This window comes from Bidens hawaiensis, unplaced genomic scaffold (genome assembly GCF_021521415.1).
Source record: "Bidens hawaiensis isolate Kalapana, Puna unplaced genomic scaffold, B.hawaiensis_p1.1 tig00019919_1, whole genome shotgun sequence".
Taxonomy (NCBI): Eukaryota; Viridiplantae; Streptophyta; class Magnoliopsida; order Asterales; family Asteraceae; genus Bidens; species Bidens hawaiensis.
In genome coordinates, this window is record NW_027493022.1 from 307,534 (window position 1) to 335,198 (window position 27,665).

The following is a 27,665-nucleotide window of genomic DNA, read 5'->3' on the forward strand; positions in this document are numbered from 1 at the left end:
AAACATGGAGGGTCGGAGTTACACGTCGCATGAACCACCATGACTTGTATGACATCCTAAGGAGTGTAACCATATCCTTATCACAAAGAGGACATGATCACGTTCAAAAACATAAAGTTGCGATTCGTATGGCGTTTGGTGTGGTACGCTTTGGCTTAGGATTTCATGCCCTTTCCAAACTCTCCAGGTAAGCAACCAGGTCCCGCGGCTGATTAGGATGTATGCGCATTGCTTATCCTTAGGTTTCATGAACCTTGGTGTCAAGAGTTCAGAAAACAAGCACATCCCCCTACAGTTACTACATACCCACCACGTAAAACCGTCTTTATGCAGAAAAATATCGGAAAACCGAAGTAAAATTGATTGAAAAATATTTTGAAAATATTTGTTTTAAGCCTATCCCTTGGAGTTTGTGTGTGAACATGTGTATAGGGGACGCTATGAAATGTTATAAATTTGAGCGAATGAATGAAACTTTAATATAAGTGCGGGTACATAGCACATAGAGAATTCATGCAGTTTTGGGCCCTAAAATAAACTATAACTATACTAGGCCGATACGTCTAACAACCTATCTTATAGTTACGGCTCTGATACCAATCTGTAACACCCCGGCTTTAAGTGGAATACGCCCGGGTGTAACGTACAGATCATTCATGAGCTCGTAACGCTATTAAAGCGACATTAATTATATTTAATTCATTTAGTATCATCAAAAATACACATTGTTCATAAATAAAAGAAAACAATAACACTTCATAGAAAAAGTAAACAAATTCTTTATTCAAATATCCTAAGGCAAACTAATGATCTTCGTCCTTAACACACCATCACTTCAACCTGTAACACGTTGAAAATAATATATTTTGTTAACAATTTAGTTGGTGAGTTTTCACAAGTTTTTGCGTATACATATATATAGGAAACTCGCGATTCAACGGTCGTAATGCAATAAGTATTCAAGCATAAAGTAAATGAAATCAAATAGTGTCGTCCTCCCGTTCGTTTAGCCGAAGCCGTTGAAGTCGGGGAAATGAGAACCACCTTACGTAAACAACCGGAGTGGTAACGTTAGAAGGCGCGGGTACGCATTAGTTATATTTTATAGAATATCGATAAAAGTGTAATTAAATTTAATAATTATTAGAAAAAGAATGAAACTACATACCCACCACGTAAAACCGTCTTTATGCAGAAAAATATCGGAAAACCGAAGTAAAATTGATTGAAAAATATTTTGAAAATATTTGTTTTAAGCCTATCCCTTGGAGTTTGTGTGTGAACATGTGTATAGGGGACGCTATGAAATGTTATAAATTTGAGCGAATGAATGAAACTTTAATATAAGTGCGGGTACATAGCACATAGAGAATTCATGCAGTTTTGGGCCCTAAAATAAACTATAACTATACTAGGCCGATACGTCTAACAACCTATCTTATAGTTACGGCTCTGATACCAATCTGTAACACCCCGGCTTTAAGTGGAATACGCCCGGGTGTAACGTACAGATCATTCATGAGCTCGTAACGCTATTAAAGCGACATTAATTATATTTAATTCATTTAGTATCATCAAAAATACACATTGTTCATAAATAAAAGAAAACAATAACACTTCATAGAAAAAGTAAACAAATTCTTTATTCAAATATCCTAAGGCAAACTAATGATCTTCGTCCTTAACACACCATCACTTCAACCTGTAACACGTTGAAAATAATATATTTTGTTAACAATTTAGTTGGTGAGTTTTCACAAGTTTTTGCGTATACATATATATAGGAAACTCGCGATTCAACGGTCGTAATGCAATAAGTATTCAAGCATAAAGTAAATGAAATCAAATAGTGTCGTCCTCCCGTTCGTTTAGCCGAAGCCGTTGAAGTCGGGGAAATGAGAACCACCTTACGTAAACAACCGGAGTGGTAACGTTAGAAGGCGCGGGTACGTCCCGTCGGACCCTCCCACTATGTGTATGATTTTGCGTCTGCGTAACTTCCACCATAAAAACAATAAACACATTGCAAGCAAGTTCACGTATAATCATAAACAGTATGCACGAATAATATTAACATGTACGATATAAGTGAATCGGTTTGTAAACAATCACATAATTAACGAAAGAAAAACTGGTAACGTGCTACCCCTAAAATATTATAAAACGTTAAAAATGGGGTTATGAAGAACTCACTTGGAATGAGGAATACGACAATGAGAAGACAATTAAGATTAGATCAAACTAGTTGGTCCCGTGAGAATTTCTGACAAGTCCTAATTATTAAACCGTAAATAAAATAAATACTTAAACAAGCTAAATGAACAAGACACAAAGAGATGGGTTTACAACGGGTTTGGGATCGTTAACGCATTAGTTATATTTTATAGAATATCGATAAAAGTGTAATTAAATTTAATAATTATTAGAAAAAGAATGAAACATCATATTTGATTATTAAAGGAACACCATTTATAATGTAAATATCGCTTTATCTATATATATGTACGAAAAGCATTTTATGTAATCTATTTTAGTAGTTTAAACGGGGTTCATTTGGTTTAAACGAGAAAGGAGAAATAAGAAAACATTTATTATTATTATTATTATTATTATTATTATTATTATTATTATGTTTGTTATTTTTAATGTAAAAAAAATACACACATATATAAATAATTATGTGTATTTATATATACGTGTATATGAAATTTATTTTAGAAAACTTATCAGGTTTTGGTTCGTTTAAACGAGTGTAGACAATATAGAGTTTTTATATAATATATAGTTATAATATTAATGTAAACAAATAATTAACAAAAATAATACCAAAAACCAGACCAGGGGAATTGAACCTCCGCCCCTGGCCGGTTCAGGTGTTTTGTGTATTGTGCACTGGCCATCTGGGCCGGTGTCTGAATCGCTAACATACACAGGAAAAAAAATACCCATAACCAGTAGTTCAAACAAAAGCCCCAATTCATATAAACCCTAATTTGATATAATCCCAATTGAAGGTCTTGTACCCTCTGTCGATTAAAATTGACAGAGGGCTTTTAATAGTCATCAAAATCTGACCACAATATATGTACTAATCACCTAATACAAGTCGTAATTGAAGGAGAACACGAGCTAGGGTTTGGCTTCAATACACAGATTTGACACGATCTTGGACGGCTTCTAAGCTGCGATCATCTTTGGGTTCTAGTTCGGAAGGTATTAGTGAATGTGAGGAACGAGTTAATTGTGTTATAACCGGGTATTTATAGGCTAACACATTCAATTTCAGTCCGCAGCTCGAGTTAATGAAATTGATTCGTTTGGCTGTCAATTAACAAACATACTATAAAGTTTGATTTCGCGTTGAACAAGAAACGAATATACACGTTTAATTCCGTGATTCCTGGGTCAATTGAATCAAAAGATGGAAAGGGGGAGGTCGTCGGTGGTGACGGGGAGGGGAAGAAAGAGGGGGGAAAGCTTTATCATTTTACAACATAGTCCTTGTGGTTTGGGCTGGGTCAGAAATTGGTTAAACTAAAGTTTAGGGTCCAAAAGTGCATATAATCGATACTTTAACGATCTACAAAACGTTAATGCGCGAAACACAATAATGATAAAATCGTGTGACATAATAAATACCTTGACGTAATAAATAAGATCCGATTACAAGACGTGAAAATAAAACAATTACAATTATTTATATATAAAAAAAGACGAATGTCATAATTGGCGCTATGTAATATGGCCTCCGCACCACCCGACACACCAACTACAAACTGGAAATCATTAAGGTATTTGGTAATTTCTTTACCAACACCTTTCATAGCAACCTTAGAAATCAAATGCCTCCATATAGTACGCACCACAATAGGCCGATTTCCGTTGTCGGGTTTTAAAAGCGATGTAAGAGGAGCAGATGCGACAAACTCTGCAAAAGTAGACGGGTATCTCTCTCCTAACCATAAATTAACCAATGCAGTAATAGCACTTATGATGCCAGTGGCAATAGCCGACCCTTCTCCACAAAGAGCATCCAAAATATGTTGCGCCCTCAAACCGTCCTCCCACACGAAGTTCCTTTAGGAAACGATTTAATGCAACCAAGGACACTATCAACTTCCGCCATAAGAGGAGGCTCGAAATATTTCATGTTCAGCATAGCCGGGTTTCCTGTACGGGTGTTTAGCCTCTAAAGCCTCTGTGGTATCATAATTGTATGGTGCAACAACGGATGAGCATAACACCTTTACTGCCGTAGTAAAGTGACCATCTGCAAATTTCTGAAGACACTGTTTAATTCTATTGTTGACAAGATCCACCTTTTTTTAAATATCCATCTCACATTGGCCTAAGGACCCTGAACCATAACCATTTAACATATTTTTAATTAACATGGAAATACCATCAACTTCCCCCATCTGGCTAAAGAACTCATTATTGAATGATGTTGCAACGCTTTCCTATTCCTGGACCTACTTTCATGCCTATTTTTGGGTCTAAACACCTGTAAAGTGCAACGAGGAAGAAGTAAAATCCTAATCTATGCATCAACAGATTCTGGTTGAGCAACCATATTATAGAGTGTTGTTTTCAAAGCTTGTGAGAAAGCCAACCGACAACGATGAGGGATACTCTTGACAGTAACGATAGATACCTTAAGTGCACGATCAAGGAAGGAGATATCCAACACAAAGGACTCATGAACAGTTGTCTCGAGCCCCTTGATAGAAGGTTTCAAAATCCCAATAATGTGTGTATCCGAGTCAACTGCACAATCGGTAAACTTCATAGTGCCATCAAGGTGATGACAAGCACATTTCAAGATATGAAAGTTCATGCACTCCCCGCACAACCATTGATTCAAAACCTTCAATGTTTCTTCCGCTTTCAAAATGGTCTGTAGCAATCGCCTCCAGCAACACATTTTTAGGTTCTTCGTTAGTAAGGTGCACACTCTTGAGATGAGAGATCAAGCGAGAAATCCCCTTATTTATTTCCTGCTCCACCATTCGAACAACAATGAAACATCTGGAAGTGACACCGCCATGAGCCATTCAAAGCAGAAGAATGAGTTGTCATAACATATGGCAAAATAATACTAAAACTTAAAAAGATATTTCATCAAACACTTGGTGCGCAGCTATAAAAAACCCCATTTCCATCTATGTTTGGAGGAAGACGGAAGACGGTAGGATCGATAGCCGATAAGTTTTAGCGCAGATTGAAATCTTGAAAGGTGTGGGGGGGGGGGGAAGGAGTTGGTAGGGGGTGTAATCATCCGTGCTCATTAATGAGACGTATCATTCTTTCTATAGACACTTGACATTCATTCTAGAAACCCTAATCATTACATAACATTCTCAAAATAATTACAAGTGTAGAAACAGGTCTTCGAGTAAACATTTTCATTGTCGATCATACCTTGTAATCCCTTAGTGTGTTCGGAACATTACCTCGAGCAAACTTTATATATTCTTCTCAAGTAGACTTCAATCTTCATGATAAATCCAAACTTTTCTTTGATGTATCCTACGAGCAAACTAGTTCTTACTCGGATCCCTTCAATCTTTGTGTTAGACTTATTTGAACAAACTAAGTATACTAGGGTACTGTAGATTTGCTTGAGATTGAACTATGCTCGAAGTCACACTTAGAGAAATTTCTATTGACTTCCTTTAAGCATATACTTGAGATCCATTATTATTATATCCTTGTTCAACCCGCCAGGTTACTCGTGAAATTTGTTTAAGCTAAGATAAATCAAGTGTTTGGTTGGATAAAAACCTTACTTGATATAAGAATAACTTTGCTTGATGTGGTGCAGCTTGCTCGAAGCAACACTTAGAAGAATTCCAGAAGATAACCTTACTCGAAATAGTAAATACCTTGCTCGAAGTGCCTGAGCTTGCTCGAATTGCATACTTAGCATTTTCTGGGGAGGTTGAGAAGATTCTAATATTTCTTTATCAATCCTTAAGACCCAACATAACTTATTATGAATGCTTTTCTAAAAACAATATTCAAATCACAATAAAATTTAGTCAGTTTTTAAAGAAAATAATAATTAAATAAGTTGAAAATAATAAGAAATATTACTAATCGATACGTGAGAATTGAGGCAAATAAACAATCATCGATCGATTTTGTCAATGTCATCAATAATAATAATAATAATAATAATAATAATAATAATAATAATAATAATAATAATAATAATAATCTGAAAATAATATATTCTAGGATTTGAAAATTTAAGAAATTACACAATGATTTGAGTTTAATATTTATAAAAATCAAATTACAAAACTTTCATAAATTTAGTTAATGCATATTCAGTTTGATTTTGTTTCAAAATTATGTTAATGGCCATAATTCATAATTAATGTGAGAATACATGATAATGATCATCATGATTCCTTAATACCGGATCTAATATATTGATATGATCGATTGTATGTAATTAGGTAAATCGTGTGTAAGTGTTGAGAGTAAAATTTGGCAGAGTAACAAGAGGGAAATCAAAAAATTCAAAACTCTTAATTAAGAAATAATTACTCGGGGTATATAGGAGATGGGCTCATTCGCTATACAGGCATAGCGAATGAGCCACATTCACTAGACATCCCTTAGAGATGGCCTTATACGTTAGACTTCTCATTCGCTGACATCCCCTAATGAATGAGGACCAAAACTGTTTACATTCGCTATACAAACATAGCGAATGTACTTTATATGATTACAAAAACAACCCCTATACATTAGATCTATTACAAAATATGATTAACAAAGAAGGAGAAGACTTATAATGTATCAACAAACTCCCCTTCTTCTCGAGCTTTGTCTTCTTCACATCTTGAATCTCTTTGTCTTTCAGTCGGCACAACTATAAATTCCAAAAGCATGGCAAACACTAATGGCACGTTGGAATTGCATAGCCAACTCCTGAGCATATATTAAAGTTTCTATCTACTTGTTCACTTCTTCGTGTTGTACTAAAACACATCATCCTAAGCATATCTCAAAGTTTCTATCCCACTGTGTTTTCAACTTCTTCTGAGAATACATGTGGTTGGTGGGGGAAGACACGTAGTATCAGATCCTTTCATCACTCGATGAGACAAAAGTAATAAAATATGAAGCTTAAGGTACAAATGAAGAAGCAGTTGTACAACCAAAGCAACCATAGGTACAACTTAGAAGCTATACAGAACTTGCAAATTAATATATAGTATAATAGATGTACTATTTCATTTGTTATGTAACCCTCTTTTGATTATCGTAACAGCTAGCTTTTTTGTGCTTCACTCTCTGCATATTATACGCATGCATACATGCATTGTTCGAGTTAATCAGGGGCCGAACCGACACATTTTAGTTTAAATTGTAGGAAATCTCACTCTTTGTAACATATTTAAATATCTCTAGATATTGTAATTCATGAATTAATTGAAGAGTATAATATAGTTTTTACATTGCAATCGAGTTGTAGAGTTTCATAACTCTTAAATATTGAGTGCTTAAGTTAGCACGAAAGACCAGATGCTTATAACTTACTACTTTGAACTAAACATTTGAAAGTTTCAAGCTCAAATGGTTAATGAGAAATACACCCTGCACGTGAATATGATATGAGGGCATCATATAAGGTTTGTAATTCAAACCAATTCCGCTCGGACGATACAAGATCATATCAGAGGAGATGGTTTTTAGGGCCGGTTGTCCTCCTTTGTTTGAATTGAAGTTTAACGATGACTTTATTCAGTCAAAATTGCTCTTCGTAGCCGATAGTCTATTCAGTTAAGTTCAACAACCCCTTTGTGAATCTATATATGTATCCTCAATCATAATGCCGCTAGCCACAATCCCTTTGATTAATTATGTAAACTCCTTAGGTTTTAACTTAAGAAGTTGTGATGATGACGGGTTTCTATACACGAATAGTTTGGGATTTGCTTAAGAACTTTAACAGGCTGTGATGATGAACGAATCAATAAGTACGAGTGGATTGGAGCAATGTTAGATATAATGGGCGCATCTTGGATGGGAAATCAATAGATACATTTGCAGCCATGCTCCAGTCATCCTTCTTTCTTCAATTGTTTAAGATTTGAGCCTCGTCTAATCAATATCCCACTAGGGCTTTAAACGAACCGAACATCCTTTGTTATGCATCACAAAAAGTCTTCTCCGCTTATAGATCTGATTCTGTTGAGCTTGCATATGTTTTTGAGCGCATACGTTGTGTTCCCAACATATGCGCCTCATATGTTATACGCCGCATAACATAAGTGCCGCGTATGTTCATGTATATATATAGTTTTTTTGTTTCATTGTATTGTAATTTTTTATCCTGGAGCAATAAAATTTCTCTCTTCTTCATTTTTATTTTCTTTTCGAGTTATCGTTTTATATGATTACATGGTATCAGAGCATGGATATTAAGACCTGCTTTAACCGGGTTTTTCAATCTTATCTCCGGTTATTCTCTCTTCATCAAGCGTTTTCTCTTGCTTCTTGATCTTTTAATCATATTTTTCATCTTGTTCCTCTGTTTCAGCTAGTTTCATCTTGTTTCTTCCATTAAAATCTTCTTTTTCATCTCTCTTTCATCCTTTTCAGAGTTTTATCCGTCAAAACTCCATCCAAATATCTCATTTTTCTCTCTCATTGCACTTATACAGCGCATAAGTTCTTTTCTTATTTATACGCCACATATCTTATGCGGCGCATAAGTCTTCTTGGTCCATCTCCATCGCATAAGTCTTTTTCTTCAAACGTTTAAGTTCGTTTTCCTGTGTTTTCCTAAATGGAAGCCCCGAACAGTTCTTTTGTTCAAAGCATAATGATTGAGTCTTCAAATCTTCTTTACCTTTATCCGTTTGATCACCCTAGCATGATTCTTGCTCCAAAATTCTTTGACGAAAACGATTTTGGAGTCTGGAAACGAGAAATGACTATTTCTCTTTCAGCTAAAAACAAATTGAGCTTCATCAATAACACTATCATCATGCCAGCTAATCAACTACATTTTGCTTATTGGCAACGATGTAATGATATAATGATATCTTGGATTCTCAACACTCTTAATCACGATATTCGTGATAGTGTTTTGTATGCCGAAACAACTCAAATCCTTTGGAATGAGCTTAACTCTCGATACGGCCAGCCAAACAGTGCTAGAGTTTATCAATTACAAAAGAACCTTTGCCAAATCACCCAAGGAAGTCATGACATTTCTACTTATTTTTCTAAGATAAAGTCGAACTGGGATGAATTGAATGCTATTAATACCATTCCTGCTTACACTTGTGGAGTTGCTCATGCCTTTGTTAAAAGAGAAGAGGATCAAAGGCTAATTCAGTTCCTTGTTGGACTGAATCCAAGTTATGATATGATCAGAAGCAATATTTTGATGATGCAGCCCCTTCCTCCCATTGATCGTGCTTATGGAATCCTAATGCAAGTTGAAAAGTAGAAAGAAATCCACACCACCACCACTAATTTCACTGCATCCTCTGCATCTATGCATGCAAGGAGTGGAGAACCTGTCAGTGGTGGAACAGGAGAAAAAAGAAGAACTTTGGTGTGCACTCACTGTAAAAGGAACTGGCATTCAGTGAACAAGTGCTATAAGTTGACTGGTTTTCCAAAAGACTACAAGTTCTAAAGGGAAGAAATTTGCTAATCTTGCTGAGGAACAAGGAAAAAGTGATCAACCTAAATCTGATCAGCAAGGAATCAATCAACAACAATATCATGACTTGATGGCTTTATTGCAGCCGAACAAAATTCAAACTAGATCTTCTAATGCTTATGCTGCTAATAATGCTACAACCATCGATCATGATTCTTTCCAAGGTATAATGTCTTGCAAATCTTCTAAAATTTCTTCCAACTGGATCATTGACCCTAGTGCTAATGGTTATATGTGTCATGATTAAAATTTGTTTTCAAGTGTCTTTTCTCAAAACTTCGATTTTCATCACTCTTCCTAATGGCACAAACGTTACTGTCATCAGTATGGGATTGTTCCTTTAGCTGATAAAATTTCTTTGTCAAAAGTTCTTTTAGTACTATATTTTAGATATAATCTTCTTTCTGTATCAAGGTTATGTTCTGATACTGATGGTATTGTCCTTTTCTCTAAACACAATTGTGTTTTACAGGCCCCTTTTCAGAACAGCTCTCTGGTTGTTGGTGAAATGCTAAATGGTCTTTATCTTCTTGAGGAAACTAAGCACTTTGGTGATCCTTCGTTTGTTTCCAATAATCGTCTAGGACATTGGCCAATATACAAACTAAAACAATTACCCTTCATTTCTAGTGTTTCTTTCAAATCTATCGAGCATTGTGACATTTGTCCTAAGGTAAGACAACATAAATTGTCATTTCCAATTAGCACTACATCAGCTAGCAAAAGTTTTGAGCTAATTTATATTGATGTTTGGGGCCTTATTATACAGCTACTTATAATGGCTTTAGATATTTTTTTAACCATTGTGGATGATTATAGCAGAACTACTTGGACACATTTTCTTTCCACTAAAAGAAATGCATTTCCCATCCTTTAATCTTTTATTGAAATGGTTATCAATCAATTTGGCATCATTGTGAAATGCATTAGGTCTGATAATGTTTTGAACTAGAGACCGGGTTAGTTCAACGTGCTTACTTATTGAGTAAAGGCATTATTCATTAGACTACTTGCGTAGATGTCCCTCAACAAAATGGTATTGTTGAACGAAAGCACAAACACTTGCTTGAAACCTCCAGAGCTCTCATGTTTCAATCTAAACTTCCTTTTTTTAGTTTTGGGGTGACTATGTTTTAACTGCCACTACTAGAAAATATACCTTTAGTGACGCGCAATGTGCGTTATTAAAGGGGGTAGATGACACGCAAAAGCGTGTCAAGGAAGGCCATGTCATAAAGGAAGATGACATGCATTTGCGTGTTATCTTTTTTATACGCATTCATGACACACATTTATGACGCGAGCTTTTTACATGCATTTTTGACACGCATTTGCGTGTCATTTTTTAAATGTTTTAAAAAATATATTTTTTATAGAATTACTAACTTTCACATTAAATGACAATTAAAATCTCAAAATATAAACTAAAATACATACATTGAACATTTCCATCCATTTCATTCAATATTTCATAAAATATAAATTATAAACATTTCAAAAGTAACAATAACATTAAAGTCAATACAAATTACAAAATTTCGCCGAAGAATGAAGTTTGCCACAAAAGTCGAGCATTCTTCACAAATTCCATCGATATCAACATTCGTGAGTCCGTCTTCCCTTTCCCCAACCTGTAACAAGTGGTTTTCACTAAGTAACTAGCAGGAAGTTAATTCTGGTAACAAAATATATTTCACTAAGTAACTAGCACGAAGATAATTCTGGCAACAAGTTGTTTTCATGTAAGATTTGTAGATAAGGATGATAGATAACTCACCAGTGTGTTGAAGCATACTCGGTGTAAGGTGGTTGTGAAATGATTTCTCATGCAAATCCAAAATCAGCTATTTCTATTACATCCATGGTAACAGAAATTTATCTACAACATGATATAGAATATGCCAGCATTCAGCCAAAAGAAAATAGAAATATACCAATAATATCAAACAATTAACAGTTTATCCACTTTTGAGTGTTAAAAGGTCATAATAATTACCTGTAAAAGAAGAGACTAGATGTGTTTCCCATTTATTTTTTCTTGAACCAGCCAGAATGCCATAACTAGCAATTTCTTTTGCAATATTTTAAAAATAAATTTTAACATGAAAAGAAAACGCATAATTTAAGTGACAATAGTAAAGCAAACCTGGATCTCAAGTTCAGTGACTGCAAGTTCACATTTAAACTGAGCAAAAGCTTCCTCTCTTACAAGCAATTGCAAATTTAAAGTAAATTTACATATCAGTCAAAAGATTTCATATCTGATTTGTTCGACTTGAAATTCTATTTGGTTATAAAACACCATGCCATGTGTCTGTTTCCACCTTGACTATGAATCGTATTAGTAATGAACAAACAGGTATTCCTAAGCAGCAAAAAACTTGTTTTGCAGTGAACTATAATAAAAAACAGTTTGTTTAAAGATGTGATGATATTAAGAGAAATATAAAAGTACCTTGTCATGCATTTAACAAGGCTTGGAAAGGAAGTCTTTATTGAGTGCCCAGCATAACATCTACTCACATTATCCTCATCAAGAAGATCTAATTTTCTAATAGATGACACATAAATGTTAGATTTCAAGAAAATGTGTAAACAAGACAACTGACTAACATTAAGTAATATGTCATATGCTTCAACAGATACACCAAAATGCAGATGTAGAGTGTCCTTACGTGAAAAATAAATAAATAAACGCTGCTGGGCCAAAACATAAAAATGCAGGTTTGCACTTCTTTTCAGCTGCAAATTGCAACTGTACTATGTTGTGCCAGAACCTAAATATATATACTAAAAGCAAATAGTTAGTTATAGTGGATAAAAACAATTAAGGAAATAAACTAAGAATTGTTAAGAGATTTGTAACATTACAAAACACCCAAGAACCCAAAGAGACCCGAAAACAATCAAACTAAAACTGTATACACACACCATGATACGATTAGAATTCATCTATTCATGTCTCTCCTAAATGGCATATTACTATACATTAATCTTTGAAATCCCTAACACAAAAGTAATAAAGTCGGTTTGGCCAACTAATTCCCTATACATCCATAATCAAGCATCACTATAGATTATACCGACAGTATTCCCTTGATAATGTCGGATATCAACAATCAAACTAAACAAACAAATTAGAAACATTAAACCTAGCATGTCATCAGATTAAACCTAACAATCAACAATCATGTCAACAGATTAAACACCTAACAATCATGTCAACAAACTGAACTAACAATCATGTCAACAGATTAAACCTAACAATTTACGCAAAATTGAAGCCTAAAATTGATATGTTAATCAGTTTCGATGAGTAATCATACCGTAAATAGTGCGTAATCAGTTTCTGAAATCAACAATCATCAATTAAACTTAACAATCATGTCAACAGATTAAACCTAACAATTTATGCAAAATTGAAGACTAAAATTAATAGATTAATCAGTTCCGGTGAGTAATTATACCGTAAATCAGCAATCAGATCCATAATCAGATCCGCCATAATCTGAAATTGACGATGAGAGGCGATTTATGCAAAATTGAAGACTAAAATTGATAGATTAATCATTTTCGGTGAGTAATTATACCATAAATCAACCATCAGATCCATAATCAGATCTGCCGTAATCTAAAATCAACGATGAGAGGCGATGATGCTGAGAGGTGCGATGAGTGTTTGAATCAATTTGTTAATCAACGATTAAAGGTAATGAACGATGACGAGAGGGAACGTTTGGGATGAGAGGTGATGAACTGATAGTGTTTTGTAGAAATTGGGATGAACGATGAGTGTTTTGCACCAGCCCTAGAAATGATAAAGTGACATCTAAACATGACACACAATCAAAGTGTAGCCCGTGTATATCTTTTTTTAGCTTTTAGTGACATAAACGGTGACACGCATAAATACGTGTCATCGTTTCTTCAAATTTTGATAAAAGATGAAAATTTTTAATGACACGTGGTTTTTACATGTCATAAAATGACTGTGTCATTATTCGCGTGTCATTAAAGGTATATTTTCTACTAGTGTGCAACACATTTGATCAATCGGTTTCCCAATGAAATCCTAAACAATAAAACCCTATATGAGGTTTTTAATAGGAAAAATTCCTTCTTATGCTCACATGAAATTTTTTGGTTGTCTTGCGTACACTTCCACTTTGACTCATGGAAGAGACAAATTCAAACCAAGGGCTATACCTTGTTTTTTCCTAGGATATCCTCTTGGTAAAAAGGCTTACAGATTATATAATCTTGACACAAACAAGGTTATCATTCAAGAGATTTTGTTTTCTTTGAAGCTTTATTCCCTTCGATCACCAAATCTAAAGAAAGCTTCGTTTTTCCATCCATTGACATCCTCAATCAATTTTTTGATGATCCTTATCCATCTTCCGCTTCTACTCTGACTACTAATTTTGTTCCTGCTATTCCTAATCCTTGTGATTCTACTCCTAATCATCCACCTGTTAGAAGGTCTTCTAGAACTTCTGTTTCCACCTTATTTGAATGATTATGTTTGTAATCACTCTGATTCTTCTCATCATTATTTCCTTATTGTCACTAAATTATGCTCCAAATCAATATTTGATTTGCATGAGCCTACTTCGTATAAAGAAGCTGCAAGAGCCTACTTCGTATAAAGAAGCTGCAAGAGCCTACTTCGTATAAAGAAGCTGCAAATATCCTGAATGGCAAGATGCCATGGAAGCTGAGTTTTTGGCTCTTGAAAATACTAATACTTGGGCTACTGTTGATCTTCCTCCTAGAAAGAAGGATATTAAAAGCAAATGGGTGTTAAAAGTTAAACAAAGAACAAATGGGACAGTTAAGCATTGTGAAGCATGTTTGGTGGTAAGAGGAGATACTCAGAGAGATGGAATTGATTATACTGAAACTTTTCTCCTATTATTAAAATAACCACCACTCGAAGTCTTGTTGTTTTTGCAACAAAACGAAGCTGACCTCTTTTTCAAATTGATGATAACAATGCTTTTCTTTATGGAGATTTAGATGAGGATATCTATATACTACCACTACCTGGTATAATCATCAAGTGCTTAAACTTAAAAAATCTTTTTATGGTTTAAAACAAGCTTCTCGACAATGGTATGAAAAATTGTCATCCGCTTTGAAGTCAAAAGGGCATATGAGTTATCAAAATGATCACTCTTTGTTTTCCAAATCTATGGGATCATTAGTGGTTTATGTCGCTGTATATGTTGACGGCATTCTAGTTACTAGTAACAATTTAGAAGAGATCAATAATATTAAAACTTTTGGATTCTTCTTTCAAGATTAAAGATCTAGGGCGCCTCACTTATTTTTTAGGAATGGAGGTTCTTTATACAACAAACGGTGTTATCATGTGCCAACGCAAGTTTGCTAAGTACATGCTTTCTGGATTTGATATTTCCAATATTTCTGTCACCAATTCTCCACTGCCTCATCATTTACAGCTCAAGGTTCATGAGGGTCTTGCTATTGATGAACCTTTACAATACAAGAAAATTCTTGGCAAACTCAATTACCTTACTCACACAAGACCTAATATTGCTTTTGCTGTTCAGTTTTTAAGTCAATTCATGCAAGATCCAAGGCTACCTCATTAGAATGCTGCTCTTCACACTCTTTCATATGTCAAAGGCACTTTATCTCAAGGATTAGTTTTCGACAACAATCCTTCTTTTGACTTACAAGCTTTTTGTGATTCGGATTGGGCGGCTTGTCCTAATACTCCATCAGTCAGCGGGTTTTATATTATTCTTGGTGGTTCTCCGAATTCTTGGAAATCTAAGAAATAACCCACTATTTTTTAAGTTCGGCTAAAGCTGAATACCGATCGCTACGCCGTGTTACACCCGAACTTGCATGGTTGACTAGACTTCATACTGAGTTCAATGTCCCTAATATTACTCCTGCCACCCTCAAATCTGACAGCCAAGTTATAATTTATATTGCCAAGAATCCTGCCTTCCATGAGCAAATTAAGCATATTGAAATCGATTGTCATTTTGTTCACGAGAAGTTACAAGAAGGCCTATGACTTAAATACATACGAAAACAAAATGATCAACTTGCTGATCTTTTTTACAAAGAGCTTACAAGGGCCTCATTATCACGAGCTTCTGCGCAAGTTGGGGTTTTCTCAACCTTTAACTTGAAGGGGGTGTGAGCGCATATGTTGTGTTCTCAACATATGTGTCGCATATGTTCATTTATATATATATATATATATATATATATATATATATATAGTTTGTTTGTTTCATTGTATTTGAAATTTTTATCCTGGAGCGATAAAATTCCTCTCTTTTCTTCATTTCTATTTTCTTTTCGTGTTATCATTTTATACGATTACACTGTTCGAGTGGATCGGTTCAAAGCTTGAAATAATTCGCATCTTGGCTGGGCAACCAATCCAGATGGTTATGTGAAATGATTCTCTCTCTCACATTTGAACCGTTCAATTTGCTGGAGTGACCGATTTATCTATGGAAGCAACAGTTATTCCTGGATCCATTGATGCATTTACATACCACTCAACTCAAGGCTGTGATGATTGAACGTGATCCAAGTCAATTCGGATGATTCTAGATTCTCTGCAGCTTGGCGTGGCACAATCAGAGGAGTGGGAGTATGAGACCCTTCAATTGCAACCTCCATTGCAGCCATGGCGGTCTCATCCACTTGCCCCTATATTAAATAAATCTGAGCATTCCATTTTGTCAAAATTAGATTTTTATTTTGATTCGTTGCGTGCATTTTGATTTTTGTTGGCTTATGAGCAAGCTATTTGGTACCATTTGGTGACATTATTTTGTGTTTATAAAACATTTTCTTTCTTTATTTGCGTTCTTGCAAAATCATAGTGTGTTCATGACGATATAAAGGAAATCAAATCATTCATTGAAGGTATATATTCTTTTTGTCCAAGAATTCCCGTGAGTTATTATTCTTTGATTTTGTGTTTTCTAAGAAAGTTTTGAACTTGCTGAAACCTATGACTGGACATGTTCACGGTTCATATAGTTGTAATGTGTTTTACATTACAATCTTTGGCATATGATTACTATACTTTTGTTTATTATATTCATATTCGTTCAAGAAAAACCTTAATTGTTAAGGCACAATCATTGGCATATGAGTACTATACTTTTTTGTGGGCTTCATGGAAAAGAAGGGTTCACAATTTCAAGCCTCCTTCAAATCAGTTTTTGACAATTGTCTACACTCACTAATAGAAAGCACCCCTTCTCTCCCTCTCTCTCAAATAAAAAGAGTTCATGGATTCAATGCACATCTCACACATGCCCCTCCCTCTGATATACCTCAAAGAGCCAAATATCTATAAACATATTTTTCCATTCAAACCTGAGCTCGTCAAACACCAAAATGAGTAGTTCAGCAGTAATACAGGACTTTGAGTACTTATATGCATCAAATACTAATGTATCCAACTTTCTTTCGCTCAAACTTTCAGGCAACAATGACTACCTTGTTTGGAAATCACAAATGCTTTGTCTGTTTGAAAGTAAATATGGGTGGCATCGTGGATGCCACGTTTGTTGGCCCAAGATATTCTAGTACAGAGATAGTGAGAAAGTATGACAGTCTTGCTAGAGGTTGGATTTTGGGTTCCGTTAGTGAAGATCTACTTGTAGATGTGCACAATCTTGGTTCCGCAAAAGCTGTTTGGGAAAAACTAAAATCTATGTGCGATCCTACTATGTGTTTACAAGAAGGTATGTATGTCTTTTAATAAGTAAATGATAAGCAGATTTGTTGTCTACATCACATCCTGTTTTCCGTTGTGGGTTTATTAACTTCAATACTTTTTAGACTTATTGGTAGTTATGTTTTTTTAAGTTGATTCTTAAACGGGGTATTAGCTGTGTTTTTGGGATGGGTATGAATAGATGCGGCTCAACACTTTTAGAGGCCTAAAGCTAACAACAAATTTGATGTGTTTTTTTATCAGTGATTTTAGAAGTGTAGAAAAAATGTTAAAGTTGCCTGTTAATTCAAAAAAATCGCAATTAAATAATTAAACAAGACAAAGATATTTTATTGAGAAAACTACTATTTGCATCCCTATGGTTTTAAGGCGGAGACACAATGAGTCCCCAAAAATTTTTTTAAACTGGTTGAGTCCCCATGGTTTTAGAAACGAACAATTTGAGTCCCTGTGATTTCAGTAAAATGAAAGTTTACCTTGAAAAGTTAAGTAATGGCAGGGACTCGAATGGTTCGTTTCTGAAACCACGGGGACTCAACCAGTTCAAAAAAAATTTCAGGGACTCATTGTGGCTGCGCGAGACGCAAATAATAATTTTCTCTATTTTATTATTAGACTTTTCCTTAACGTATCCTTTTAGTTTTAACCAATAACTTGTAATATGTAATTTGAATATAACTTTAAACGTATTATTTTATGCGGGATATTACTTTAAACATACTATTTTGTCTGTTTATTTTTCTTATACATTTCAATATATATTTTATTGTAAGTTGAACTCTATTTTAAAAGTATTTTGTTTTCTCCGTTATCCAAATAAAGTTAGAAATTTGTTATAATCTATAATGAAAAATATATGTTAAACAATATATTTAGAGCATCTATTGACACACGACTAAATACATTCTACATTATAAATAAGTTAATTTAAAATAAAATTTCTATCTAAATATAATAAAATAAAGGGGCATTTATATATATCACTTTCTAGGGTTTTTATCACATATTTACACCCTTAAAAATCAAGTGCGTATTTTCTCTTTCTATGCCATATATATTACATGTTTATTCATTTCATTAAAACTAGGTGACTATGTTACCTTTAATGAACTATTTACACCTATCCTCGTCCTAAAAACAAAAACATTAGTACACTAGCTTTTGAACCCGTGTATTACACGGGATTTCTCAAATGATAAAATAAATAATGTCAGTTATTAAAAAAACAAAGTTAAAAGTAAAAAAGAAATGAAATATATAATACTAATAGTAATAAGTCTAAAATCTCAAATTTACAAATTTGAGGAAATCTTTTTATATACAATAATTATTATTGTTTTCTCACAAGTATTTTCATCATCATCCAATATTCCACGTTTAAGACCATTTATTTTATTTTGTTAATATCAATAATATATATAATAAAAGTTTGTTTAAATTGATTATTACGTTTCTAAAATTAAATTAAAGATTCAAAATTTAAAAATCACATTAATGGGAACTTTCAATAAAATCTTGTACGCAAAATATTTTAATTGAAGTTTTGTTTTTCAATTATTATTTGAGTAATTGTTTAATTTGGAAATTTATTAGTATGATTTATTTATCATTTTATTTGATTCATAAATATAGTTAGAATGAATGAGAGAAGAGTTTAGGATTTTAGGAGGGAAAAATGAGTTAAGAATGAATATGAGCTTTACACATTATCACCATTATTTTCATTTATTAGTAGAGTATGATATGATATGATTTTTTATGTGCAAGTGCTGAGAGTTGAGCGGGCTTGTCGTTTAGTCTTTGTATTAGGCTTTATGATGTTGTTTATAGTTATATTGTCTTAGATATACTAATACGTATAATTGTATGTTCAGATAAAATGCCATACGCTTGGTAGTTGTGAGTAGTCCACACAATGACACAAATCACTCATACGCCTAACTTAGAGAATTCACATGCATCATTGATCCTTAAAAAAGTTGGAAGAAAAAAAAAAGGCTTGGGAATATAAGGCCGACGTTTGGGTTCTTTAGAATGAAGGTATTGTAAATTTAGAAGGGTAAATGGATAATTTAATACTGAAAGAGGAATTATGTAATTAGAATCTTAAGACTTGAGGAAATATGTAATGAAAGGATTAAGGAGGGAAAATATGTAAAATTCATAAAATAAGTAGGTCATAACAATATATTTAAATATTTCAACAATTTTATATTTTAAATGTAAAAGTAAAAAATAAACAAAGAAAATTTTGCATCTTTTGGTAAAAAGTTACAACGATATTACCAATCACTTTTTTTGCAAGCAACTATATCACTTCTTTGGTCATAGTCTTCTCAATACTCAAATAATCACCAACAACAAAAAGAGCAAAACCATAACTGATCTTTTCTCGATTTTAAATAATTGCATGAAGCGTGAGCCTCTTCTATAAATTTTGCGAAATTTAATTGATTGCTTATATAACACACACACACGTATAGATCGATTCTTGTGAACAGAGCTGTCTTAGAGTATCGTTAATAATTTTGGGCCCAAGGAAAAAAAATGTTTTGAGCTTTAAATGAGTTGAGTAGTTGGGTTTAAATATTAAAATGCATATTTTTTTCAAAACATATATATAATTATAAAATAAATAAAACTAGGGACTATCAGGGTGTCGGGCTGGGTCAGTCAACCACCCAACCCTGCCTCATAACCGGCAAAATCGATTTTCCTAGTGTGAAGCTACGAAGTAACTAGGATATGGCATGCTCTTTTTGCGAAGGTATATGAGTTTTATATGTGTTTATATTCATGACAAAATATATCTAAACTAGGGTTAGTGATGGTCCTTAACGTTATCTTTTATTTATGATTCTCACGTGTTGGGCACTGGCATCAAATAAATCGTCATCTTCTATTTGAATATTGATTGTGGCTTCATACTTTTACAAATGATCCATTAACGAATGGGCCTGATTAGTTAAATTTCCAATAATATTGATTGTGTCTTTTACAATGGGCCTGATTAGTTAAATTTCCTATTCGCCCAAAGAATTACAAATTATCCAAATATAAAGTCTTTAAATATAAACAAAGGATCAACCACTCATATTTTGTCCTAATTGTCGTTCTTGGTTCCCTTAACCAAGTAATCTTGGTTAATCTTTGGGACTTTTGTTTTCAAATGAAAATAATTGAGAAGAGACTCGTGCAATTGGCTGCCACATGACCGCGAGTGCGGAACCTATAACATTTAACCTGATTTGTCTTCTGTTAAAAATTGGATTCACCCTTGTACGCAACCTTTTCAAAACCTTTTACCTTTTAGATTGATTTCCTAGTTACCAAGGATTTCATAGTTCCAAGATTATGGGCTTGTTTTCTCCATGTGCTTTCTCTTGGACATGATTCAATACGCATATTTTCCAAGCCCCTCGTGATTATCTTATTCCCAATACCAAGTTTTGAATCACACTCACACCATTGCTGTTCAAGGCTTAGGGTAGAATTTTAAACTTTTCCGGTGACGTTATAATTGCCTTGTAAATCGCCTCTGACCTTCTTTCTAATACCACTGTTGGATAGTGACATCCCATGGATCATCATCTTCTGTTTAAATTTTAATTGCGGCTTCATTCTTTGTTTTAACAACAAATAAATACTTCCAAGTAATATTTGAGAATGAAAGAAATTGAGTAGAAAAGAAAAAAATAATAACATAATCGTATTTTCATTAATGAACTAGATGATTACAAATGATTTGTAAATCATTATATATAGGGATGAACAAGCACGAAAGAAACGCGCGACTGTTGTATTTATACCGGTTTGAGAATAACTGTTTAATAGTTGTTTCCGAGTTTCCATATTGTACCGTAATATTCCGTTTACAATAATACAAGTATGGGCCTCATATTTGAAGTTCCTACAGCCCAAATAATTACAAATGATCGAAATACGAAGTCTTTAAATATAAACAAACTAAAATAAAACTAAACGGGTGTAGCAACCAAAAGTCTTCTCGGTTGGGCTTAGACCATTCCCATTTGGGAATGGGAAAATTTGTGGTCAAAAGTATACCCATTCTCATCCCATCTCTCAAAATTTGGGAAAATTTGTGGTCCAAAGTAAAATTCATACTAAATGGGAATGGTAAAATCCGTGAATTTGTGGAATGGGTATATAGAACCATTCCCATTTGGTTCTATATACTCATTCCAACCCATTCTCATACCATTCCAAAAGTCTTCTTTTTTCTTTTTCTCACATACCCATCTTCATACCTCATCCCTAGAATTTGTGGAAAAATATAGGATTCAAAGTTCCCTAAATATAGCCAAAAGAAAATGGAAAACAAGAAGGAGATATATGCAATTTAAATTATTGGCTCTGGTATATACTTAATTAATGAAGTTAAAAAGGGATTATATGTAAATCTCCCTGAAATATATTCATACATGATCATTTAATTAAAATTTCCAATGGTATATAGATACATCTCTGAAAGAATTACATGCAAAAACTGAACAAGACATAGAAGTTGTTTCAACAATAACAAACACACTTGACCAAGAGGCAATTCCAATAGAAATAATACTCGGAAAAGACAGAGATTCAACAGAAACCAAAACAAAAAACGAAGATACACAAAGCAGAGCAATCGAGATGAAAGACAAAAAGAAGTTACGTGAATTTACCATAAAGGGAGATTGGTCAAAAGTAAAATCCGTACTAAAAAGGGACGTAGGCCTAGCGACAGAGGCAGTCAATAGTGATGGTAGCACGATACTTCACATTGCGGTTGGAAGAGGCCATAACTTTTTAGTGAAAAAGTTGTTGTCGTATATAAATGATGAACAGGTACTTAAAAAGAGAGACTTCGATGGAAGCACGGCTCTTGACATTGCTGCGATTGTTGGGAACAAGCAAGCAGCTAATCTCCTGGTTAAGAAGAACAAAATGTTGTTGCGAATAGAAGACGATAAAGGTGAACAACCATTGCATAAAGCTTACGAATATATGCATCTTGATACCATTGGATATCTATTGAAAGCCGTCAATGATGATAATGACATCATGTTGCAATATTCCAAATTTGTGGTTGACTTTCTTGTTAGTGCCATTTCTGCAAAAGAATATAGTAAGTGGACGATCTGCAACACATACTATGGCACAGCAAGGCATTGCTTTGAATAGTGACATTTTGTTGTTTATGCATGTAGCTTTAGCATCAGAGTTGTTGCAAAAGTTTCCTGAGTTGGCTTCAAAGAGTGACAACGTGCTCATGGCTATAGCAAAAACATTTCCGAGTGGGGATAATCCATATATCGTTCTTGTGTCGTTTATTTTCTTTACAGGTAAACAAGTTCGGAACCATGAATTTACCTATGGGTTCTACTTTTTTTGTTGATAAGATATCTCGCAACCATGTGTGGTCGGTCAGGGGAAGATAATAAAAACAAAAACATAGAAACACACAGGTAAATTTAGCTTGAACTTTAACTAAATTATGGAATGGTGCAACACCCATTGAGATACAACACAAAGGTTTCACCACTACACCAATCTTCACTTTGTTATATGGGTACACTCCAAATTTCTTTATTGGTTGGCTAAAAATTTTTATATATATTCTCCACTAGAAAATTAAAACTTAGTGGGTTCCCATGAGCCCATACTTTAGTTAAACACATACATAACTGAAGAATTAACTGTGTGTTTGATAAAAATGAATTGCAATTTTCTAATAACGATTTTTGTGCTTGTTCAGGAGTAATATCACTTGGAGTAGTGCCACACATCTTCTTGAAAGCTTGCTTCGAATTATTTCTAATTTGCATTATGTGGCGGAAGTTAATAAATGTGCTAGGTAAGAGTATGGAGTAAATTAACTACTTCGAAATCTTTTCTATTTTTGTTCTTGAACGACAGATCTTATTAACTAATAATTTATTTTCGGAATGAAGCAAAAAGGAAGGAATTCAATAATGGAAAAAAGGTTCTACAATTGGTATGTGATGAAATAGACAAGTTGGACTATTGTGGTACTCATCACCCCTATTTTACCCGACCGATTCTTGAGGCCGCATGCCAGAACACTGATAAAGTTGTCGAGGAGATTGTATTTAGATCACCTGAAGCAATTCAAAGTATAGATGATAGTGGGTATGATATTATTCAATTGGCAATATTACATCGTTCTGAAAAAACCTACAGCCTTATATACAACATTGGGGAGCGTAAAAATCTTTACAGAACCTTTGTAGATTCATCTGGAAACAATATTTTGCATTTGGCCGGAAAATTGGCACCTTCAAATATACTCAATCAGAGAACAGGTGCAGCATTACAACTGCAACGAGAGCTTCAATGGCGTGAGGTACATAGTAACCAACCTACTAGTCATAAGTGAATTTTTTAAGTTATTTTCTAGAATTATAACCAAGTTAAACATTTTCTAGGAAGTGAAGAAACTTATCTTTCCGGCATATATTAGTCAAGAAAACAATTTTAAGGAGACACCAGATATGGTTTTCACAAGGGAACACACGGACTTGGTGAAGAAAGGAGAACGGTGGATGAAAACCACAGCCGAGTCATGTAGCATAACTGCTGCACTTATTACAACAATTGTATTTGCAGCTGCGATTACAGACCAGGGGGGAGCAATCAAGAAGAGGGAACCCCCTTGTTTAAAACAGAAACTGCATTCATTATATTTGCTATATCTGATGCAATTTCACTATTCACATCCACTACGGCATTATTAGTGTTCTTGTCTATTTTAACTGCACGTTTTTCTGAGAATGATTTTCTAGACAATTTGCCAAGGAGACTGTTTATTGGACTTTTCTTCTTGTTACTCTCTACAGCAGCTATGATGGTATCCTATAGCGCAACCTTGTTCCTTGTCTTTTGTCACAAGAACTTATGGATGCTGGTACCAATATATATATTAGCTTTAATTCCAATTGCTTCTTTTGTTGGTTTACAGTTCCCCCTCATGGCAGATCTTTTCAGGTCCACATATTTACGCAGTTTGGGGAAACAAAGGAAAAGCTTTCTTAGTACATAGATCAGTCTATTTGTTCAAACCATGTATTCATTTGCATTAAACAACATTATGAATTTTTGCTTAATGACTTACTTTTCATGACTAGTTGACAAATCAATTTTCAAATTCAGAAGATTTTGTATTATTGTGTGGAACATTACTCATGTATCTGCTGGTATGCGAAAGGTTTTATGATATAAGAGATTATTCCTTTCGTTTTTGAGATAAATAAAATTTGACGTAGTAACTTAATTGTGTAAATTGCTATGGTGTCAATCAACCTTGTGCTATATTTTGAGCTACCTCAAAGTTCGTCTTGTAATTTTCCACCATAAATAAAGCTGTTGTGTAACATTTTGTTTTAAACAAAAAACGAGAATATGAATAGGTTTTGTGGGTGTGCTTACTGTTCTAAAAAAGTAGTGTATGTATTTCTGTTCTAATCGTTTATACATAATCTAGTAGTGTCTGTATTATTAACATAAGAAATAGCATACAACATATATTAATAACATCACTGTATAACGTCACGCATACGCAACCCCAACTTCATCGTCCCTAAGAACGCATTTTAAACCTCGTAGAGATAAGATATATAATGGCCTAACACATACACAACCCCAGCACTTTTCACCTCCAACCACGGTCTTTAGTGTTAAGCATCCTCACGTGTTATCTACTTTACAATGTGGTCGCCGTGCTACCTAAATCTCTTTTGTATAGAGATAGATCAGGATGTATCACTATCAGTTGAATAATGCTAAGCATGCCTAAAGTAGGTTGGGTGAACAAGATGCAAATAGCTAATGCAGGCAATTTTCTCGCACAAATTGCTCAAGTCCTCATGACATACTCGGTTGTATCATCGCTATTACAAGAACCTATTTACTTGCTGACAATTTTCCCGCACACATTGAAAGTCACCTAAGGTGCTTTTCGATTGAGACATATTAATCAACTTTTTAAAAATGTTTTAAGAAAACATCGGATCAACTAAACCCCTTACCCAATTCACTTATTTCTTGAAACCAAACTCATTGCCACCGACGAGATGAGGCGATCTCAGAGCCTTCGAAGTTTGTTTTTGTTGACTTGATAACAAAGTAAAAGGAGGTGGTCAAAATTGGGGATTAGTTTATGACTCGGAGAATGAGGCTGACAGAGGAACAAAGGTTACTGAGGGTGGTTGTTGTTCCACTCCTCCGGTTACATATATACGTATTTATCTGTTTACGTAATGACAGAGAGATAGACAGAGGTTGGATCTATGGAGACAGTAGTTCAACCTGGATCTATTCATGCATTTACAAATCCTAACTTTTTCAAATGACTTTTCGAAAAAGGCAGTAACTTAGTTTGTTTAGTTGCAGTAGAACTTGGCATACGTGTCATGCTCAACTTAGTTTGTTCAGTTGCAATAGAAACTTGGCATACGTGTCGTGATCAATTTAGTTTGTTAAATTACAATAGAAACTTGTGTTGGGTTTCTATGGATAATTTATACTTAGTTAACCATTTAACTAGTCACAATTAAGGCGGAAGTGTGATATTTACAAACTAAACATATGTATCCATGTGTTTATATATGTATATATTACAAGTTTATATAAGATATGTTCATGAACAACCTAGTTTATTCATGTCATAAGATTACCAATAATCTATTTATTAGAAACCCGAAGCAAGGATCAAATGATATGGAAAAACTAAACTATCAAAGCTATAAACACTTACATTCTTAACCTTTTAAGAGTGTAGTTGATGTTGAAGAAGATGATGATGTTGATGCTAGACTTTCAAAGGGAAAATCCTCAAACGGAATATACCCCGAGCCTCCAACACACACCGAGCTATGTTAGGGAGCTTGAACACGAAAAACCGAGACCCGAGCCTCTTCTTTTGATCTTGGCCGAAAAACAAGAACAAAGAAAAGGAAAGAGTTGTGTGTGTTATTTGTTACTTGAAAGTTTTGATGATTATAAAATCTTCCAATCAATATCATATATTGTGTTAGGTTTTTAGTCAAGTAACAAACACTCAACCTTTCACCAAATCCATGACAAAACTTGACCAAAACCTTGGGGTGTGGGGCCCACCCAAAACCGGCCCCAAAATATATATTTTTTTTTATTTTTATTTATTTATTTTATACATTATAAAATATATAAACACCCCATCTTTTATAAACCATTTTATAAAAGAACACATAGTTAAATAATCATTCCAATAATAATTATTTGAATAAATAAATTAACCAATTAATTTATTTAACACTTTCAAGTAGGTATTCAGAAACCCGATTTTCTGAATGTATCGTGTTCTGTATTTGTCTCATAGATCTTATCTTAACAAATACATTATTGGTGTGTGTCTAACTCGTTATTGGGTATGACCCGACTTGGATCAAACACAACTAGCCACATTAACCTAATTATGTGTCTCGGGCATACGGTATTCCAACAATCTCCCACTTGCACGTGACTCATAAGAAGTTAATGCTAATGGTGAATACCGCCTAACAACAGGTCACCACCCCTAGTGTGTTTGACTAAGTGCCATTCAATAACATCATCCCCTTCAAGTCCATACTTGATATGATATAGGTAAGTCTTATCATTATATCCCTTTGTTACCAGATGTCCTGTCAAATCGAAGAGACATAGAGTGATCATTCTCTCAATGATTTAACTTAACAGGCCTTAGACATCTAAACTCTCAACACATAAGAGGAACAAATTCCATCTTGACTGCATACATCCTCGTTGACATCTCATATGATATCTGAGCTCTTTCTTACACGTCATCGTGTTACCGAAATAACAAAGAAGAGAGTCAAGATATCAGACTTGATGAAAAACCAGATCCAATATGCATCTCAGGTCAAAGGACACAATGATACTCGCCTTTACTCAAGGATTACTTATGATCAGTTGCACTAACTCCATGCAGTGATCCTTGAGAGCGGATCATGTCCAACATTTGTATCCCACAAATATCTATGAACCTTGGTGGCAAACCTATGCCCTATATTCATCACATGAATATCAACCAATCCGGGTTCATAATAGTCTTACCTTCATAATTGTTCCCACAAGTATGATCGACTACGGACGTTTAGAACAACATAAGTTATTCATGGATTAAACATGCAAATATAGAACATAACTCATTGAATAATTAAAACATAA

At 34.1% G+C, this 27,665-nt stretch overlaps 4 protein-coding genes across 4 annotated transcripts; all 4 read left to right on the forward strand.

Annotated features, from left to right (window-relative positions):
- The first annotated feature begins 8,806 nt into the window (after positions 1-8,806).
- LOC143559447 (uncharacterized) lies at positions 8,807-9,475 on the forward strand. Its single transcript, XM_077048024.1, has one exon. The coding sequence runs from the start codon at positions 8,807-8,809 to the stop codon at positions 9,473-9,475; it is 669 nt and encodes a 222-aa protein (XP_076904139.1).
- Positions 9,476-14,404: 4,929 nt separating this feature from the next.
- Positions 14,405-15,002, forward strand: LOC143559448 (uncharacterized). Its single transcript, XM_077048025.1, has 2 exons — positions 14,405-14,546; positions 14,797-15,002. The coding sequence occupies exons 1-2, from the start codon at positions 14,405-14,407 to the stop codon at positions 15,000-15,002; spliced, it is 348 nt and encodes a 115-aa protein (XP_076904140.1).
- Positions 15,003-16,922: 1,920 nt separating this feature from the next.
- Positions 16,923-22,846, forward strand: LOC143559443 (uncharacterized). Its single transcript, XM_077048020.1, has 3 exons — positions 16,923-17,445; positions 21,916-22,563; positions 22,646-22,846. The coding sequence occupies exons 1-3, from the start codon at positions 17,136-17,138 to the stop codon at positions 22,831-22,833; spliced, it is 1,146 nt and encodes a 381-aa protein (XP_076904135.1). The 5' UTR covers positions 16,923-17,135; the 3' UTR covers positions 22,834-22,846.
- A 380-nt stretch (positions 22,847-23,226) lies between these two features.
- LOC143559444 (uncharacterized) lies at positions 23,227-24,586 on the forward strand. The gene is made up of 3 exons (XM_077048021.1): positions 23,227-23,292; positions 23,390-23,802; positions 23,885-24,586. Exons 1-3 carry the CDS (start codon positions 23,265-23,267, stop codon positions 24,191-24,193), a joined length of 750 nt encoding a protein of 249 aa, XP_076904136.1. The 5' UTR covers positions 23,227-23,264; the 3' UTR covers positions 24,194-24,586.
- The last annotated feature ends 3,079 nt before the right edge of the window (positions 24,587-27,665 follow it).

Bases quoted from the DNA above. Each gene is read 5' to 3' on its own strand.
- LOC143559447 (XM_077048024.1), top strand. From the start codon at position 8,807: ATGGAAGCCCCGAACAGTTCTTTTGTTCAAAGCATAATGATTGAGTCT.
- LOC143559448 (XM_077048025.1), top strand. From the start codon at position 14,405: ATGGAAGCTGAGTTTTTGGCTCTTGAAAATACTAATACTTGGGCTACT. The intron at 14,547-14,796 runs GTTTGGTGGTAA...GTTTAAAACAAG, and splicing joins AGTTAAGCATTGTGAAGCAT to CTTCTCGACAATGGTATGAA.
- LOC143559443 (XM_077048020.1), top strand. From the start codon at position 17,136: ATGCATCAAATACTAATGTATCCAACTTTCTTTCGCTCAAACTTTCAG. The intron at 17,446-21,915 runs GTATGTATGTCT...AATGGTATATAG, and splicing joins TACTATGTGTTTACAAGAAG to ATACATCTCTGAAAGAATTA. The intron at 22,564-22,645 runs GTAAGTGGACGA...TTATGCATGTAG, and splicing joins CATTTCTGCAAAAGAATATA to CTTTAGCATCAGAGTTGTTG.
- LOC143559444 (XM_077048021.1), top strand. From the start codon at position 23,265: ATGTGGCGGAAGTTAATAAATGTGCTAG. The intron at 23,293-23,389 runs GTAAGAGTATGG...TTCGGAATGAAG, and splicing joins GAAGTTAATAAATGTGCTAG to CAAAAAGGAAGGAATTCAAT. The intron at 23,803-23,884 runs GTACATAGTAAC...AACATTTTCTAG, and splicing joins GAGAGCTTCAATGGCGTGAG to GAAGTGAAGAAACTTATCTT.